This window comes from Myodes glareolus, chromosome 6 (genome assembly GCF_982192425.1).
Source record: "Myodes glareolus chromosome 6, mMyoGla1.1, whole genome shotgun sequence".
In the NCBI taxonomy this organism is placed as follows: domain Eukaryota; kingdom Metazoa; phylum Chordata; class Mammalia; order Rodentia; family Cricetidae; genus Myodes; species Myodes glareolus.
The window spans coordinates 34,924,990-34,942,488 of NC_142031.1; the positions used below are offsets into that span (position 1 = coordinate 34,924,990).

A 17,499-nucleotide genomic window follows, 5' to 3' on the forward strand; every position below is an offset into this window, starting at 1 on the left:
TTTTTAAAGTACTGTGAAAACAATGGAATTACTATAGCACTTTGTTCATTCTGTACACTTTGAAATCGGTGTGGTGGGGACAGATAATATAAATTTTTAAGATGGAAGAAAAAAAGGAAGTGATAGATTATGTTCCTTCCTTAAAATATTATTTTTTCAATAATGTCTAGTGCATTAGGCTAATGACCATGCTGAAATTCAAATTTCTACTGCAGTTGTTTTTGAGATATTTATAGTCAGTATGTAAGTTTTTGCCAGGTGAGCCTTGAAACCATGGGATTATTGTCAAGCGCTGAACTTGTTTTACAGCTTAGAATTATAATAAAGCGAGAGAACTCTTGCAGGTATAACCTCAGAGTTGAGGCACTACTTGGGGATATATCAGCAGTGATATAGTACAGCAAGCTGTAGCCTTGCCACATTTTGTCTCTTGGGAGAAAATGAGAGGCCCCTAAGTCTTGTAATACGTATTTAGGTGATTTAAATTTGTCAAGACTAGATTCACAGGATAGCCTAGAGAAGAATTTTGCCTTGGCAAAATTTTCATGTCAATATTAAATGTGGTAAGATGCAGCATTTTGCCCATGCTAAAATCAACCTGCAACCCTTTAATGTTTATCTTGTTCTTGGGTTAACAGTTGCTGTCGTCTTAAAGATAAGGTGGTATTTTTCCACCAATAAGTTTTTTAACTCATAAGTTTCAAACTCCTTTTCAACAGAAACTGATATATTTCTCTCTGATTTTTGACAATACTTTTATGCATGTCCTGTTTTTTTTTTTTTGAGGATTCGTTCTCTTTAATCTGTGAATTATGCAAGTTTCTTGTGTGTCTCAGTCTCTCTTCAGAGAATACAGACAATATGTTGTCCATCCATAGAGATTCTTCGTTGAACCAAAAATATGGCCAGTTTTATATGAAAGAGAACCCTCGGGTGTTTTTGCTACATTTTCAATCAAGTTCATTCACTGCGAGAGAGTAAGACTAGAGATTTTCAAACTAGGCCAAGCCCTGGCAGGCACCTGTGTGAGGAAGCATCCTGGCTTCTAAAGAGAAACCACTTCATATGCCCTTTTTGTCTTCTTTTAGATAAAGACGTGGAATGGTGGTACATTACTAAATACACGATACACAAGGACAATCTTTCTTTCTTTTTGTAGGTTCCTCATAAATTTCATTCAACTTCTAATGAGAAGGTGAAGCTAAAGTCAGTATTATTTTTTTAAAAATTAGGCTTAATTCAGGAAAGATATAATAAGTTTGGTTATAGGACATATGTCAAATTGGGAGATATCTAAAAGTGCATAACCTAGCAAAGAGAATACTTATCAAGTTTTAGTTTCCAGCACGCACATCTCGTACTTTACTTTAAAGAGAAGCCTCCACTAAGAATCCATCACTGAGCTGACTGCCAGTTATCCCACTTCCGCCAACACCTAATCCCAGTGTGCTTCCTGTATTGGGAACCCTTATGGAAAACACAGCAATAAAGGGCAAGAAGGCACCTGCATGTAAGGACCTAGAATGGTAGCCATGAAGACATGACCTACAAAACTTTTGAGCACAAAGCAGCAAACAAATAGCTCTTTGATTGGAGCAAGAAATGCAGCAGAATTGTGATGAAGACACCAAAGGCAGATTAGTGGATGAGCTATTAGCTCATGTGGAAAGCATGGCATCCCTTCAATTTATTCTTAGAATTTGTCCATTTCTTTTCCACCCCTTAAAACATGTTTCCTGTATAGTATCCTCTGAAGACAAGTTTTTCTGAATGAATTTGAGATTAACTCGGCCACCATGCAAACAGGGCCAAGGTGGAGATTCACCTTCTCTGGAAAATCTTTTTTATTTTTCCTTTTCTTGCCAGTTACTTGAGTCATCTGTTGGAATACCTGCTACCAAACTGATTTCTTGGGCCAGTGATATCTGGCTATTCCAAAATTTAGAAGCAATAAAGTAATAATCATTTATAGCCACATATTTCTTCAAATTTTAAAAAAAATGTGTTTTAAGCTTCTATATTGTCTTATTCAGACCTCATAATAAACTTTGAAAAACATTGTTATTAACGTCATTTTATACTTGAAGAAATAGAGACTTATAGTAATGACTGTCCCAACCTTTTATAGGAAGTAACTGACACAGAGATAGTTTCTCTCATGGATAGTTTTGTGCTTTATGAAATGAGAGCACAGTTTAGGAGGGTCTGTTCTGCAGAGCAGTAGTTGAGGGAATCTAGGAAATGTCACATGTCAGGTGCTATCAGATGATAATGACCATAATTCTTACTGTATCATTTTTTGGTCTTATAGTGTCTGCTAGATGACACATTAAAAGGCTATGTAGAAATTGAAATTGTAAAAATTTTTAAATCATTTCTTTTCCTAACTCTATGGTATATGGGAAGTGATCTATGTAAAATCTTCAGATGAGAAAAAGTAGACGTTGTCATTAATCAAGTTTGCTTTGACTATGGAGAGGCTCATTTGGAGAGTTGTAGTTACTGGAAAGAGAATTAGAGCCTGAAGACGATGTCCCCACCACTCAGCCATGAATCATGGTGGCAAAGATGGTGTTTGCGGGGTGTGGCTTCCTTTGTCTAGCCTGGATGACTTCTTGGTCACATGACTCATGCTTGTGAGCAAGTAGATTGTTGCCCAGGGTGTGTGAACTACAATATTTCTATTACTACACTCAGAATGCTAGAGAGTAGAGTATGAGAATCCCATAGTAGGCTCCTCTCTTCAAAGAAGACTGTCACAAAATGTTAAATATTCTGTATTCTGGTTGCCTTATATGTAGAGAAGGGGATGATCATATGTACTTGTTTTAAAGATCTGAGAGAATTTATATGGTGCTAACATATTGCCTAGCAACTGCACCTTCCTACCTTGTGGACATTAATATTTTCAATTCTTTATTTATGAAATGTTTTATGAAGAAGAAGCCTGATTTTGAAATCTACTCAAATTACAGTGATGGAAGAAGTCATAGAATCAATGTGTATTGTAGTTTGGCTCATATACTTTGTCAATTATGAACCTTTTCTACTCTTCTGACAGACTCATGCATTTGGTTTTACTTCCATGGAAGGATGATTAGGTAGAAGGAATGCATCCTAACCTACACATTTGCATTTTAGTTTCATGTGTGTCTTTCCATTTCTATTTCCAAGTCTTTAATGTCTCAATAACTCAATAGGATCCTGTTGGAGGTGTTTGGAAAACTGCAGGTTTGTGCGCAAATATGTACAAGATAAAGTATGGATTAGATGGGAAGACTATGGAAAATATTTATAAGGGAAAGTAGAAAACAAACTGAGGTCACCAGGGTGGGAATGTACTGAAATTTAGAAACTGTTTCAGTTTAGCTTTCACTAAGGTTTGGATTTGCCCTTTATTTGACTGAGATAGAGATTGACACTGAAGTAGAGAGCCCCTGGAAGAGGCTGCGGAGAGTGGTGACAGGCTGAGTTCATTTGAGAGGATGCTTCTGTCTTTTGTTTGAGTAGTGAAGTGGGTAAAGAGCAGGAAGCAAGAAGAGTGGCTAGGACAAAGTATGGAAAAAAAAACTAACAGTGATATTTGAAGAGTTGGCTAACGTGAGTGATCAGAGGGCAGAAGGTAAGATGGATTCCAATAGCAAGGGAAAGCTGAGAACATAGGAGATGATGGGAAATAAGATGCTGTGTCAGAGAGAGCAAAAGGCAGCACACTACTCAGGGTGCTTCATCTAAGTGGTATGAAGAAGGGAAGGGCTGCTGACTGAGAAGAGGTCTGTGGGAGGAGTGGGTTTTAGGTAGAGGTGGAGTGATTCATAGAGCTCCTACTAGCTTAAGAAGATGGGGGGAAAAGTCAGTAAGAAGAGAACTGCAAAAGATTCGCTTATTCTCTAAATGCCAAAGGATCTTTGAAAGGTAACTCGAGAATCTGAAGTGCAATAGATATAGAAATGAACTGAGTTTATTGTTGCATCTCTATTGAACTGTATTCCTAGGTCAAGGTGAAATCCACATCCAAACCTATGGCAGGTACACATAGTGATCACATGGAAGTGATTGTGGTGACAGTTCACGATGGAAAAACAGTGACTACAGTGAAGGAACAGTTTGAAGGCAATTTTTCTGTGTCTACTAAAAGTAGACAGAAAAAGTGTGTTCAATTATAAAAAGCTATGGATCAACTGCTCAAATTTAAAACTAATTTAATTAAAATTACTTGGTTTTAAACCCTGCATTATACTGAGGACCTCTTATGAACACTTGAGTTATGGAACTTTCTTTTTGTCTTAATTCTCATTATTATAATGAAAAAAAAATTTAAAATTTGGGTTAATGTACTGAATTATTTTACATAGCTATAGATGTGTCTAACATTTTACTTAGTTTTAAATATTTTATTTAGGAGATTGTTACTCATGAATTATAAGAAGATAATCATTATATTAGAGAAAAACGATAATTAATATACAGTAGTCCTACTTAATGACAGCCGAGATGTCCCAAGTGGATATCTGAAACTTAGGCATAAGGAGTTCTCTACAGTATAGTCATCAAGCTCAGATATGGAATGACTATTGCATACACACTAGACAAAGGTTTGATTCATTTACTAAGAAATGGTGCAAGATTTCATCATGCTACTAAGACTGAATGGTGCATAATTTAAAACTTGAGATGCTTTATTTCTAGAGCATTCTATTTAGTAATTCCAGACCAAAATTGTCTTTAGATCACAGAAACTGATCACAAAATAAGGAGGACTTCATTTAGTGCAGTTAAAAGAGATGACATGAATCCAGCGGAGACTGCCTTGTAAGAGTACTTATGAGGACAGAAGGCACATACACTACAGAGCATACAACGGAGGAAGTCTCAGGCCATGTTTATTATAGAAGGGAATTCTGAGGAACTGTACAGATCTGATAAGGGCATTAAGGAGAGTGCATATAAATTATCCTTGTTCCTGTTGAGTACAGGCTAACTAAAAGATGCAGTTTCCCAGTTTTGACTTTTAATGATCTTGAATTTAAAAAAAAATTGTACTTTCCCTTGTTATGTTCTCTTTTCTACTCTATGTGGTTAATATAATAAATGCTACCAGTAGGAAATAATGGTAGAAAGATTTTCATGAATCTTAATTTGATGAGATTATCATACTCCCTTAAATAATATTGAGACAAGGTTAGTCTCAGCTGGAGATGATAGGTATCAAAGTGTATTTAAAGATGAACAGTTATGCCGGGTGCCTTTAATCCCAGCACTCTGCATGCAGAGGCAGGGTGGAGCTCTGTGAGTTCAAGGTCAGCCTAGTCTACAAGAGCTAATTCTAGGACAGGCTCCAAAACCAAAAGTACAGAAAAATCTTGTCATGAAAAAAACCAAAAAAAAAAAAAAGAAGAAGAAGAAAGAAAAGAAAGAAAAAAGAAAAGGAAAGGAAATAGATAACCAGATTTATTGATTTAGAAAAGAATTCAGGGAACAGTGGAACTGTGTGTTTTGTTTTTTTGTGAAGATAAGCCATGCCTTGAGATGATGGTCTTCACTGATTGACAGTTATTAGGTAATATTAGGTTAAAAGTCATGGATCTTAATAAAAGGAGTTACCTTCCTTTTATTTTTAGAAGATATTACTTTAAATAACATCTAATAAGAATTAGAGCTTGAATTATTGAAATTTTATGTTAAGTGGTTAAACACTTTATCATATATTGGTTATTTCATTTAATGTTTCTAAAATTAGATTGAAAATATTGATTTTGAAGAGACAAAACGAAAGCTATATTAAACCCAGGCCCAATCTTTGTGAGAGTCTAACCTAGCAGGCACCCCACCAGAGGTGCCCCACCGTAGGTGCCCCACCCCATGTACCTGTAAATTCAGAGAAAAGCCAGAACTGGTCCAAAAATTGTTTGACTTCCCAGAGACTCAAGGACAGCCAACCAGAAGCTAAATAGACAAGTTTTCCTTCCAGTTACTGGTGGAAAGTTGCAAAAATCCCCTCTTGACTTGAGCCAGCTATCCCCAAACCAATCAGGTAATGTTAAAGCCTGCAACTCCCTGCTTGTGGTTTTTCTCTTTGAAGATCTCCTGCAATGTGAGCCTTGGGTCTTTTTTCTTCACCCTCTGCCTCAGTGTGTGGAACAAAGCAGCTTTTGCTTGCAAGCCTGGAGAACAATAAGGAAACCTTGTGTAATTGCATGGAAAGTCGGCTCTGTGGTGGTCTCGCAACTCAAGCATAACAGTTTCTTAGCCAGATTAGCTTCTTACCAACTCCTAGTAGACACTTCTTCTAGCCACTGCCAAGCCCTAAGTATTGCTAGATACTTGGGGCATCAGAGTTTTACCTATGATCGTCAATATTTCTGTATTGACTCTTGATTAGTTCTGCATTCTGAAGGATTTAATAGTGCTAATGTATGCAGACATTTTCATGTTTTCTCTTTTCCTTTTCTAAACTCTTTTCCACATTTTATCCATGAAAAGTATAAGATTCTGCTAAGGATAAAAGTTAGACTGAAGTAATGTCAGTCAAGGCAGAATAAAATACACATCCAAATTATTAGATTGAGGGTGGAGAGTGAAGGAAAACTGAAGTAGGATAAAAAGATTTGGGAATGAAAAGTTGCAATAGTAATAGGGGACAGATAGAGCTGAGGATTTGGTACATAGGTCCGTGAACTAAGGGCATTTTTACATTTAGCACTTAGTAATCTAGTAAAACTGTAGATTATACTGTATTGTGATCAATAGCATACCATTTTCACTTAACTGTTTATCAAAGATATCTTTCCACATGTCTACATAGAAATTACATTTATATTGCAACTACCTAGTCATCCAGTAGTAGCTTATCCAGTTAGTGTGGCTATAGATACCTGCTTTTTCTACTTCAAGCAATGATCCAATAAACATTCTTGTGTAGTATAAAGACCAAGACTTTCGAGTACAGCTGCGTTTAGTAACTCATTAAACATCACGTAGTTCGTGATCAATCCCATTGGACCTTTAATCCAGGTTGAGTCATAGCTGTTGAAGAAGGGTTTCTCTTATACTGCCTCATTGTGATGAAAGTTGGGAAGTGGGGCCATTGGAAAAAGCAAGAGTGAAAGTAGGGATGCTCTCCATAGGGAGCACAGTAAGAAACCTTGGTCCTTTGAGAAGTAGCTATAAGATATAAAAATTGGAAGGTAAATCATTCAGATATATATGATCAGAGAGGACACAGTCAACAGTGAATATACAATGCATATGCAGTGTACTCATATGGCGACACAAAAACTGACACTCTCCAAGATACTGTCAAATACTCTGTCATGGTGTGTGTCTGGAGATTTATAGGTCACTTCTTAACCGGATGAATTTATTTCCTCACAAGTCTTCTGTCACACAGAAGCAAAGATTTTAGAGATCAATAGGCCATGAAGTCCTGAATGGTGGGATGATGTTGGGAGCTGGAAGGAGGAAAAAAGTCAGGAAAAGATGGGAGAATTCCTAGGTGCCTGAGACATAATTGCTCCTAATTTTACAAGAGGCAAAGCATCTCAAGTGTAGCAAGAACCTCTTGTTTGGGTTGAGCAAGAATTATTCAGCCTTTACTGGTAGAGAAAAAATGGCTTTAAGCCATATTTAGAAAATGTGTTGACTGTAATTAAGCCTTCATGGGAGTCCCCAAGGTTTACTTACCTATAATTGAAAAAATGCAAATTAAGACAGTTAATCAGTGAACTGGCCGACTATGAAGCTCTACTACCTACCTAAATGAATTAAAAAATCCAAGACACAAATATATCCAGTGGAGAGTTACCTGGGAACCAATTGGTGAGTCTCTCAGTGAGAGTTTGTAGACATTTTGCTTAGCCTGTCTGAGACTGCAGTACCTTTGTGCTAAGATCTTTGCCAATTTAATCTTTGGCCAATACATACAGATTTCCTCAGGACTGACTTTTAGTGCTGGTAGAACACCAACTGCCTCTCTGGGAGAGCTCAAGGACCCCCTGCAGAAGAAAACAACAGATCTCTTGTGTCCCGTTCTGTCATGATTGATCCTCTACTTAAAATGAAAATACCTGTCATACAAGACTGAGTGATCAAATAAGAAAAATGACTCTAGGGCAGACTAATTGCTCAGGATATCTGACAATATCCTAGGTGATATCTGTTAGACATTGGTACATATTACATTTTGTACTTGTGGTTAAACGACAATCAGTCTGGGACATTTATTTTTTTTTACCTCAGATACAATGATTCTTAATATATGTTGCTAGCTTTTATTACCTAATTTAAAAATAGTTTCCTAAAATAACTTGCACTTCTGTTAAGACTTACATATTCTCATTAACAGTTTTGTTAATTGAAAACTCATAACAAAGTGCCATTACTAAGAAGTGCACAATCTGTTCCTAAAAAATTAGTTATTGGAATAAAAGGGGGAATGTGTGTCATTTAAATAAAAAGTATTTGTCAATGGTTTGATGGGCAGTAATGAAATCAAAAGGTATTTAAGCTCATATACATATAAACCTAATATAGTGAATTATTTATCTGTGCTGTAAATGGTACCACACTGTCTTCAACAACTCTGTGGAAAAGTGAAATCTTGGAGGAGGGAAGTTAATATGTTGCCTTTTCCTTTGTCACTTAGTCAGTTCTGAGTAAACAAAGTACTGTGATAGATTAATAATGTCTGCCCTGAAGACTACATGAGTGAGTGGTAAATCACTATCTGGTATTCCTGGTAGTTTTGAGCAAAAGAAAACCAGTTTTGCTAACTTTATTTTACTGTTGCTCTCTGAGGGAGTGGAGAGAGTAACAAAATGATAACTTGCCAAAATAGACATGTTCTTTCCCCCATTTTTGCCAGTGTATAAGCATCCTAACATGTTTTATATTGGGGAAGAAGGGACACAGCTAAGTTTTTTCACCCCAGCTTTGTTTGATTTATTTATTGCTCTTGACTTGCTAAAGATTTAAAAAAATATATTAATATAATTTCTAGAAAAGAGGTAGCGATTTCAAAGTATTTCAGATGTGTCATGGCTTCTAAGGAGATCAAATACATTTTCAAAGTCTCATGGGCTTATTAAAAAACAAACAAACAAAAAATGTTCTTGGCAGATTATAGATCCTATTGCTCTATTCTAGCTTTTTCATTCACTAACAGCAAAGCTGACTTGTAGCAAAATCTCCTCACACCAGCAAGCAATGTGAGACATTTTTGTGGGGGTGGGGATGGGTAATAGTTTAAATATAACTAAAGGCCAGCTGCAGTTTTCTGAAAGTATCTGCCTTTTAATAAAATTATTCTCAATTTTTTTATCATAGTTTTTTCCTTGCAAAATATGTAGGTTAGTGCCACTAAAACTATTTCCTGTTCTGTACTAAAGCTATCTTATTTAGCCACTCAGAAATCTTGCAAGTGACTAAAATGGACTTCTGCCATATTTGTGGAACCTATTTCTAGTTCTATATTCACTGTTATTAGCTTGGAGTTGAGGTAATGAAAATAGAATAGTTTTAGCCTTGACATGAAAGTGAAGTGCACTTTCTCTTAGGCTGTTGAACATTTCACTGTCATCAAGCACCCTTCTTAGTGTTTATATTGCCAAAACAAGTTCTGAATGGACTTGTGTTTTCTATTTTTTCATTTGGCCAGCATTCCCATCACATTCCCATTATTCTTCATCAGGGAACAGTTTGTATTTCCATGGCTTGCCTTTTTACATTTCATTATATATTTTTGGTTCTAATCATTTTATTTAGATATAAACATATTATTTTAAAATGGGTTCAAACCACATGGCTGCTGTAAATGAAAGCATGCTGAGTGTACAGGTGGCATCCCAATCTTTGTGCTTACCTTCCTGACCCTTATGCATGACATCCTGAAACACTTGAGTTTTTTGGACCCTTTAGTCCAGTGAGTTTTCCATGTCTTTTACATTTTGCACTTTTAGACATCATTTTTTATTGTTATTTCTTAAAGGAAATTGTAAAACATAAACCGCATTTGTTTTATTGTTCATTGGCTCCAGCGAGCATCCCGTTGTTCTGGATAGCTAATTCCTTCATGATTCCCTTGTCAACCAAAACTATTTTCTAATCAAATAGGCTCATTTTTGATAATGTAATCTCTTAGATTATTAAAAAGATATTGATTTTTTTTATCTGAAAGTCTTATGCTGAGAATTTTTAAGTAAATATTTTGTACTTTTGGATGTTCAGAAAGAAAACAAATTTAGGACTTTATGATGCATTCTTTTATCTTGCTCTGTAAAAAATTAAGAGAAGAAAAAACATAAATGAATATATATATAGTATATTTATACATTTTGAAATTAAGATGATTTATTAATATAAGCAGAATGTGTTTTTTTGTATCTAGATACCCAATACTCTCTCCAATATTTCTAATGGTCCCTAAAATAACTGTTAGATAAAACACACAAATTAAACTCATCTCTGTAACACCTTAACATTTTATGTTCTCAGTCATGCCTAGGCACACTGATATAAAGCCAGAGGCAATGGGAATTTGTGACTTGTTATGCATTAAACTTTTACCAACAGGAAACCCATTTTCCTGCCTTATCCATCCTTACATGACTCCAAGAAAATTCTCTGTTTCTGTGGTTCCTTGAGCACCTGACACACTACTAAGGCCCTCCTCATAGAAAATTAAGCTTTTAAGTCTGTCTCTCATCTCTTCTGGATCCTCTGGAACATCTGACAATCCGTGTCTGAGTTTGTTCATGTTTACATACTTATCACTTAAGAAAAGTGGTTGATAAAACATAGAAGTACTAACTGTGTGGGAAATTACATGGGTGGAAAATGGAGAAAGAATACAGGAAAGGGGAGAAAATATTTTAGCATTGTTTTCAAGAGTATGACTGAGTTGATGTTCAATTTTGTTGAAATGGTGCATGTTCAGTGTAAGACCAGCTTTAATGAAATAGTCCACCAGTAGTGACTTGAGGTTTTAGGAGGTTCCTGAGAACTCATTTCAAGCACGTGTCATGGTGTTTTTCAGCTCTAAAGTTATAAACAATTAGGCAGCAGCAGAAATTACTAATGATGGGAAGAATTATTTTCAGTAAAGTCTTTCTTCCATTCAATACACAAATGAGGACAGTGGACAGCAAGACTATCCCTGTGTGACTTTGTAATGGAAATTGTGTGTGGTTAAGAATGGGAACAGTGGCAGGGAAGAGGGAAACAGGCCAAAAAAAAAAAAAAAGCCTCAGAAACAGCTTAACTCGCCCGTATTTGCTTTCATGGACTGTAATAGAACAAGATGTGAGGAAACATCTGTTGCCTTCTTTAAAATAGTACTTTGATATTTTGAAAGATTAGTGACATAATTAGGAGCATTTTGATTTGTATGCCCAGGGACAAGTGTGGAAGAACATGAGTCCAGCACAGCTCACCAGAATTGTAGAGGGAGTGAGGGTGGCCGATTGCGAGCAATGGCCATAGTGCTGCTCCTAAAATCAGGCTTCCTGAGTTTTAACCCTGATTATGGGATTAGAGTCGGCCATCTATTACTCGTAGACCTCACACATGGTGAGATACATGACCAATCTCAGGGCTGATTGTCCATCTAAATGAGAGAAAGTCGTCATGTGGTCTGATTTGTTAAATGTGAGCTCATATTTTTAAAATTAGCTTAAAAATGAACAGTTGCTCTTAGACTGGTTGTGAAGATCACCAAGGGGAACAGAAGTGGCTTTAATGAACACTTGGCTTTACACTAAAAAGAGATGCACATATTGAATGTTTGAGGAATATTGAGGATCTTACATTCTGAATCCATTTTAAGGAAATCTGTATCAAGGCTTAGTGCTTTAGTTAAAGTGGCTCAGACCCACTAAAAGGTCTGAACCAATAGTTACAACTGGCTAGTAGATATACATAGGTATCTCAGCAGGCTCTGTTGCCCTGAGTCTGACTCTAAGACATCAAGACAGATGTAGGTCAAAAGTTGCTAGGGAGAGTTAAACACTGGACAGGAGCATTACAAGGTCAAACTCTCTACACAGAGAGGATTCAAACTCCTAAGATAAAAATCTACAGAAGCTATGAGATGGACACAGTCATAACATGTGATGATGATAATACCAGGATGTTTCAGAGTTGAGATATCAGGTTTCCAGGTCCAGCAGAGCAAGTAGAAGCAGAGTCTTTTTGATCCATATGTAGTAGCTGATAAACAAGACCTCAGAGTTTATACAGTGATTGCAAAGAATGATGCTGTTCACAGGCTTTCAGATCTTGGCAAAAGATGGAATTGGTTTTAATCCCTAAACAGCAGTTTCCTTGCTCATGAAATGAGTGCAACAATCATTGCTACTTGAGAAGTTTTTAAAATTGAATCACATAATTTAATTAACATAACTAAGGCAATGCCAGGCACCTCCTCATAAGTGCTCAATTAATGTCAGTTATTATTATTAGAACTTCACTTACATATGTTAATTTACTCATCTTATTTGAAAATGCCACTGTTAGAGTAAAACATCAGAAAATAGAAAGTAATTATGCTAAATAGGTGTCCTTAAACCCTGCTAAAAGAAATCATGTCACATGTCTTTACTCTTTCTAATATCTTTTGGCGATTAAAATTTCACTTAAAACTTTTCAGTTAGAAGTCACTTTGGCCAAGAATAAACAAATTCCATTTATTTGAAATTAAAAGAAAAAGTAAGCCATACTGAAAAATAGCCAAGTTATTAAAGTAGATCTAGGGCAGAGGACAAAATATATGCTTTTGGAATTCAACTTGATTTTAAAGTCGCATTTTGTATTAATGTTTTGATTCAGCTTATTGTCTGTGGGCAGTTTTGTTCAAGGTTTCTTGTCTAGGTCTCTCCCCCAGTATCTGTCTTAGCAGGTGACTTGAGCAAAACCACTGGACTTGTATCTCAGAGCCATCTCAGTCTCAAAAATATATGAGATTTATTCACAGAACTCCTGCATCAGGCTGGGAGAACAAATGAGTTCTGAAGAAGAAACAGGTTCCCCTAGCTTTGCTGGAGAATCAAATACCATCTATCTAAGAATGGAATCTGTAATTAAAAAAGAATTTCCAAATTACTTGTATCTTTTTATTCAGATTCATTCCATTCTTTTCCCAAGACTCACTCTTCAAGAGCCATTTAATACGATAATAGACATATCTTGTTTTATCTACTAATTCTATCATAACCCCCAAAAGAAATATTATCCCTGGTATATAACTTGACTCTCTATTTTACCAATGGCATGGAATAAAATTAACTAGTTTTATGAATAAGTATTAGTCATTTTTGAAACCTGAAAGACTGATGTGGAAATGATCATAGGTAAGGATGAGGGTCATGGGGAATGTTATTTCTAACTCATTCAAAAATCATGATAGATGTGTTCTAATTGACTCAACACATTGTCTTATCTCCATCCATAAATTATCCCTTCACTCGGCAGGAAACTGGGAAAAAACTGAACATGTGAAATTTAGTCAGATATTGTGAAGGACTGGAGGCAACTGATAAGATATGCTGATTAGTTTCATTAATTTATTGTCACCAGACTTTGGTATATCTATCAGAATCCCCTAGGTCTCTTGCTAAAAATGAAAGAATTTTAATTTTTATTTTTAATTTGTTTCACAAATCTGTGGGCTGAGCCTCTGAAAAGATTTTTTCTGGGTGATGCTGACACGGCAATCCAAAGACTGTGGAATGAAAAGCATTACAGCAATCTATGCTTGTCTGCTTTCTCATGTTAATATTGAATAATCTAGAAATTTGTCATTAATGTTAGCTTTAGAAACATAGTTGGTATAAGCTAAACACCATAGATTGGGCCATTATTTGTATATATGCACCTTGTATAGTCATAAAAGATAGCAAAGTGAAATGCTAAATGGGTTGCTCTACTTGGTTAAGTTAAATTGCATAGCAATTCATTATATTCTAGTGACTCATGGCTTAGAACCACAGACTCTTACTATTCTACAGTATTAGTCTTGCTGATATTTTTTTCATGGCAAAGCATCAATTAATTAGTGTTACTAGAGACTCAAATACAACAAATGTTATATTTTCTCAGTGATCAGACCCCAAACTTTTCGTTGATGGAATAACTGCTCATTGCAATCGTTTTTAAGCCAGTGTAAAATCTCTTTTTAGTTTTTTATCAAGAGTAAGGAGCATGAATCTGTCAAAGTAATGGCATCAGAGGGGCATTGATCCAACTTTCAATGACCCCAGTTACTATATAGTAGACATTTTGATCACAAGAGATGACATGAAGTAATGTGAATGACAGTCACATGGAATGGCAGAGCAACAGGGTTTTTAGTCTCTTTTCTTAAAGCTATTTCTATTCACTAAACCTTTTATGTCTCTGTGTTTCATTTATAGCCCTTCAAGTGGCCATAATCTAGATACCTAAGTTATATAAGCAGGACCTTACAAAGGACTACAGAGGAGGGTCTTTAGTTCAGTCCTTTTAACTGTGAGATACTTTCTGTATTTCTCACTGCAAAGCAATTGATGAATGGTCTACCATGCTCAAACACATCTAGCGCTGGAGTAAAACTTCCAGTCTAGCTAGTGATTTGTTTCTCTCATTAGATTACATGTAGACTCTTTGCTGACAGAGTGTCTGGGAACTGTAGCTTTTCTAGCATTTATGGTTCAGTGCTTGATCCTAGTAGAGTTGAAACGTATTTTATGTAACAAATGCTTCAAGAAATTGCAGAAATTAGGTAAACTTAAAAGTGCTGATCAAGTGATGAGGTTTAAACTCTATTATTATTTTATTATTTATTATTGTTTCTTACGACAAAGCTCTCTCTATATAACCCAGGATGTCCCCGTTTTTCTCTTTTTAGAGATGTTCTCACTTATATAGCCTCACTAGCCTAGAAGTAGCTATGTAAACTCAGCAGAATCCATCTACTATGCTCTGCCTGGCCTCAACTCTTGATCCTCCTCCATCAGCCACCTCAATGACTAGCTTGTTATGGCATTTTTAAAAAATTACCCATCTAATATGTGGCAGTATGAATCAGTCTGTAAGAATGCTATAATTTAAAGCTACAAAAGTTCCTGAACAACATCTCTCACCATAAAGTTACATTAGTGAAAACAGGTAGATGGAGTGATTTAAAGAATTAGGTGGGAACTAAGTGCTTTAGAAACTTGTTTTAAAAAGTGCTTGGTGCATAGTATATAGAAAATAGATAGTTGATGAACACATAGGCAGGTGGGCCTTTATGAACACCATCTGACCCAGGAAATCATGCCACAATAACAGATATTTTCATAGGATATATAACCATGATCGAGAAATATTGAAGTGCATACTCAAAGATCAATAAGTAAAAATTCTATCTTGTCTGGTGTCTTCATTTCTGGAGTTTAGGAAGTAGAAATAATGTATAAAGATACCTCCATAGGGAGGGACATGAAACTGAAATATAACCCTTTACGACTTCTTAAAAAAGTATTCAGTGCCTGCCAAATATGTTTCAAACACTTGAGTAACTGCTACCATTGTGAATGAGTCTAACAATATATGTTCCCCAGGGGGGAACATACATGCTAAGAATAGTGCTTCGTCTTCAGTTGTATTGGGATTTTAGAGAACTGCGTAATGTACAGCAACATGATTTTGCTTATTTTGGTATCAAGAGTAGGAGAATCCAGGTGGCTGATTTCTAATGTGCTAACTTTATCGTGTGATAATTTGCTTGTGTGAAAACACCAGCAGAAGCTCAACACGACTTGATGTGTGAAGCTGTACCTGTGCCTTGTGACCTTGAGGCCTTGGCTGACCCAATGTATCTCGTTTTTCTCCCTTTCCAGCTGGACAGTGCTACATCTCTCATCCAGGCAGCCAAAAACCTGATGAATGCTGTTGTCCTCACGGTGAAAGCATCTTATGTAGCCTCAACCAAATACCAGAAGGTCTATGGGACAGCCGCTGTCAATTCTCCCGTTGTGTCTTGGAAGATGAAGGCTCCTGAAAAGAAGCCCCTGGTGAAGAGAGAAAAACCTGAAGAATTCCAGACACGAGTTCGACGGGGGTCTCAAAAGAAACACATCTCGCCTGTGCAGGCTTTAAGTGAATTCAAAGCGATGGATTCCTTCTAGGACAGTAGGCTTCAGACGAGAACGCGTTTCCTTTCTGTTGTCCTGCCTTTTCTTTCTTTTTCAATTTTGATTCCATTTTTGTAAGCATACCTGCCGACTTGTGTGCCTCTGGCATGGGGAATTTAAGAGAACAGTATCTGTTTGCATGTAAGATGAGATGAGATCAACACTACTGCCATCGGTAGCCTGCAGAGGGGACAGGTCATTTCTGTCCCGAGGTGGCACAGAGCTGTCCTTAGCAACATTCTCTTAAAGTTGGGCAAAGAGTTCACACTGCAATGTTCATGGGTGTGGGGGGGAATGGGGAAATAAACTTAACTCTTCAAAAGCAAACTAATGCATGCAAGAATCATTAGGTTGGCAGGTATATTCATAAGTGAAAATCCTGGAAGTGTAATGGTAGAACATAAAACCTGTACTGCTTCTGTTTCGGTGCAAAAATGTATTAGCCAATACGCTGAAGTGTGTGGCCCACAAATTGAACAATTTAACCTCGATGTCCTGTATCCATGCTATCATGTGGATTCTTAACTGAGGAGAAACTAACTTGTCCCTTCTCCAATGCTTCTTTATTCTGCATTCTGTTCTTCCTTCCTGGTAGTGCCATTACTAGTGCCCCTCTCATCATTTCTCCCCTCTGCTGAAGACAATAAACATTCATTCGAGACACCTGGATATGTCTGTGGACACTGACAACACAAAGTGGAGCTCAACTGTTCTTCCTTTCTGCTCCTTTCTTTCCTTTTAAACTTGAACTCTGACTTTGCTAGACATAGAAGGCTCAATGGTGGAACGTTAGCGCAGTGGCGATCGACAGTGTGTGAAGGTTTAGAGGCAAATGCATAGGTGTGTAGCTTGGAGTGCCGGTATCTAATATACCATTGTATTCACTGACACAAAATAAACACATTTAATCTTGACACCTGGATAGTGTTTTATTTCTCTACACGCGTGGGTAGTATAAGACCACAGAATATCCTTAAACATTGATTTAAAAAAGGCTTCTTGTTTGAGTTTTACAAATCAGCACTAAAATATATGGAATCTCTCAGTCATTTTTCTTCTAGAAATGTGTTTTGTTGTTTGTTTTGCCATTTGTCTTGCTTCATTTTCAAACTGAATCTGAAATGAGAATGCTTGTATTTCACTTTTCTGGTCCACAGTTGGCCCCAGGCTAAACTCTTAAAACTCGAGATGTAAGATTTAAAGTTAAGCTATACTAATTTCAAAAATATTTTATTCACCTCCTTTGTTTTCCTCTTTAAATCATAAAAGCAAGGCCTCCATCACATCAACAAAGATGTGCTGGGTGTTGTTTTTCAGTTATGGACTGAGTAGAGGGGAACGGCACTGAATT

At 36.5% G+C, this 17,499-nt stretch overlaps 1 protein-coding gene across 3 annotated transcripts in view; it reads left to right on the top strand.

Annotated features, from left to right (window-relative positions):
- Ctnna2 (catenin alpha 2) overlaps positions 1–17,062 on the top strand; it is a 1,097,293-nt gene extending 1,080,231 nt beyond the window's left edge. For all 3 annotated transcript variants that reach the window (XM_048416544.3, XM_048416545.3, XM_085690683.2), the window contains one exon: positions 15,855–17,062. In XM_048416544.3, the coding sequence (XP_048272501.1) occupies positions 15,855–16,142 (288 nt within the window). In that variant the 3' untranslated portion in view covers positions 16,143–17,062. The remainder of the gene's footprint in view (positions 1–15,854) is intronic.
- Positions 17,063–17,499: the final 437 nt, after the last annotated feature.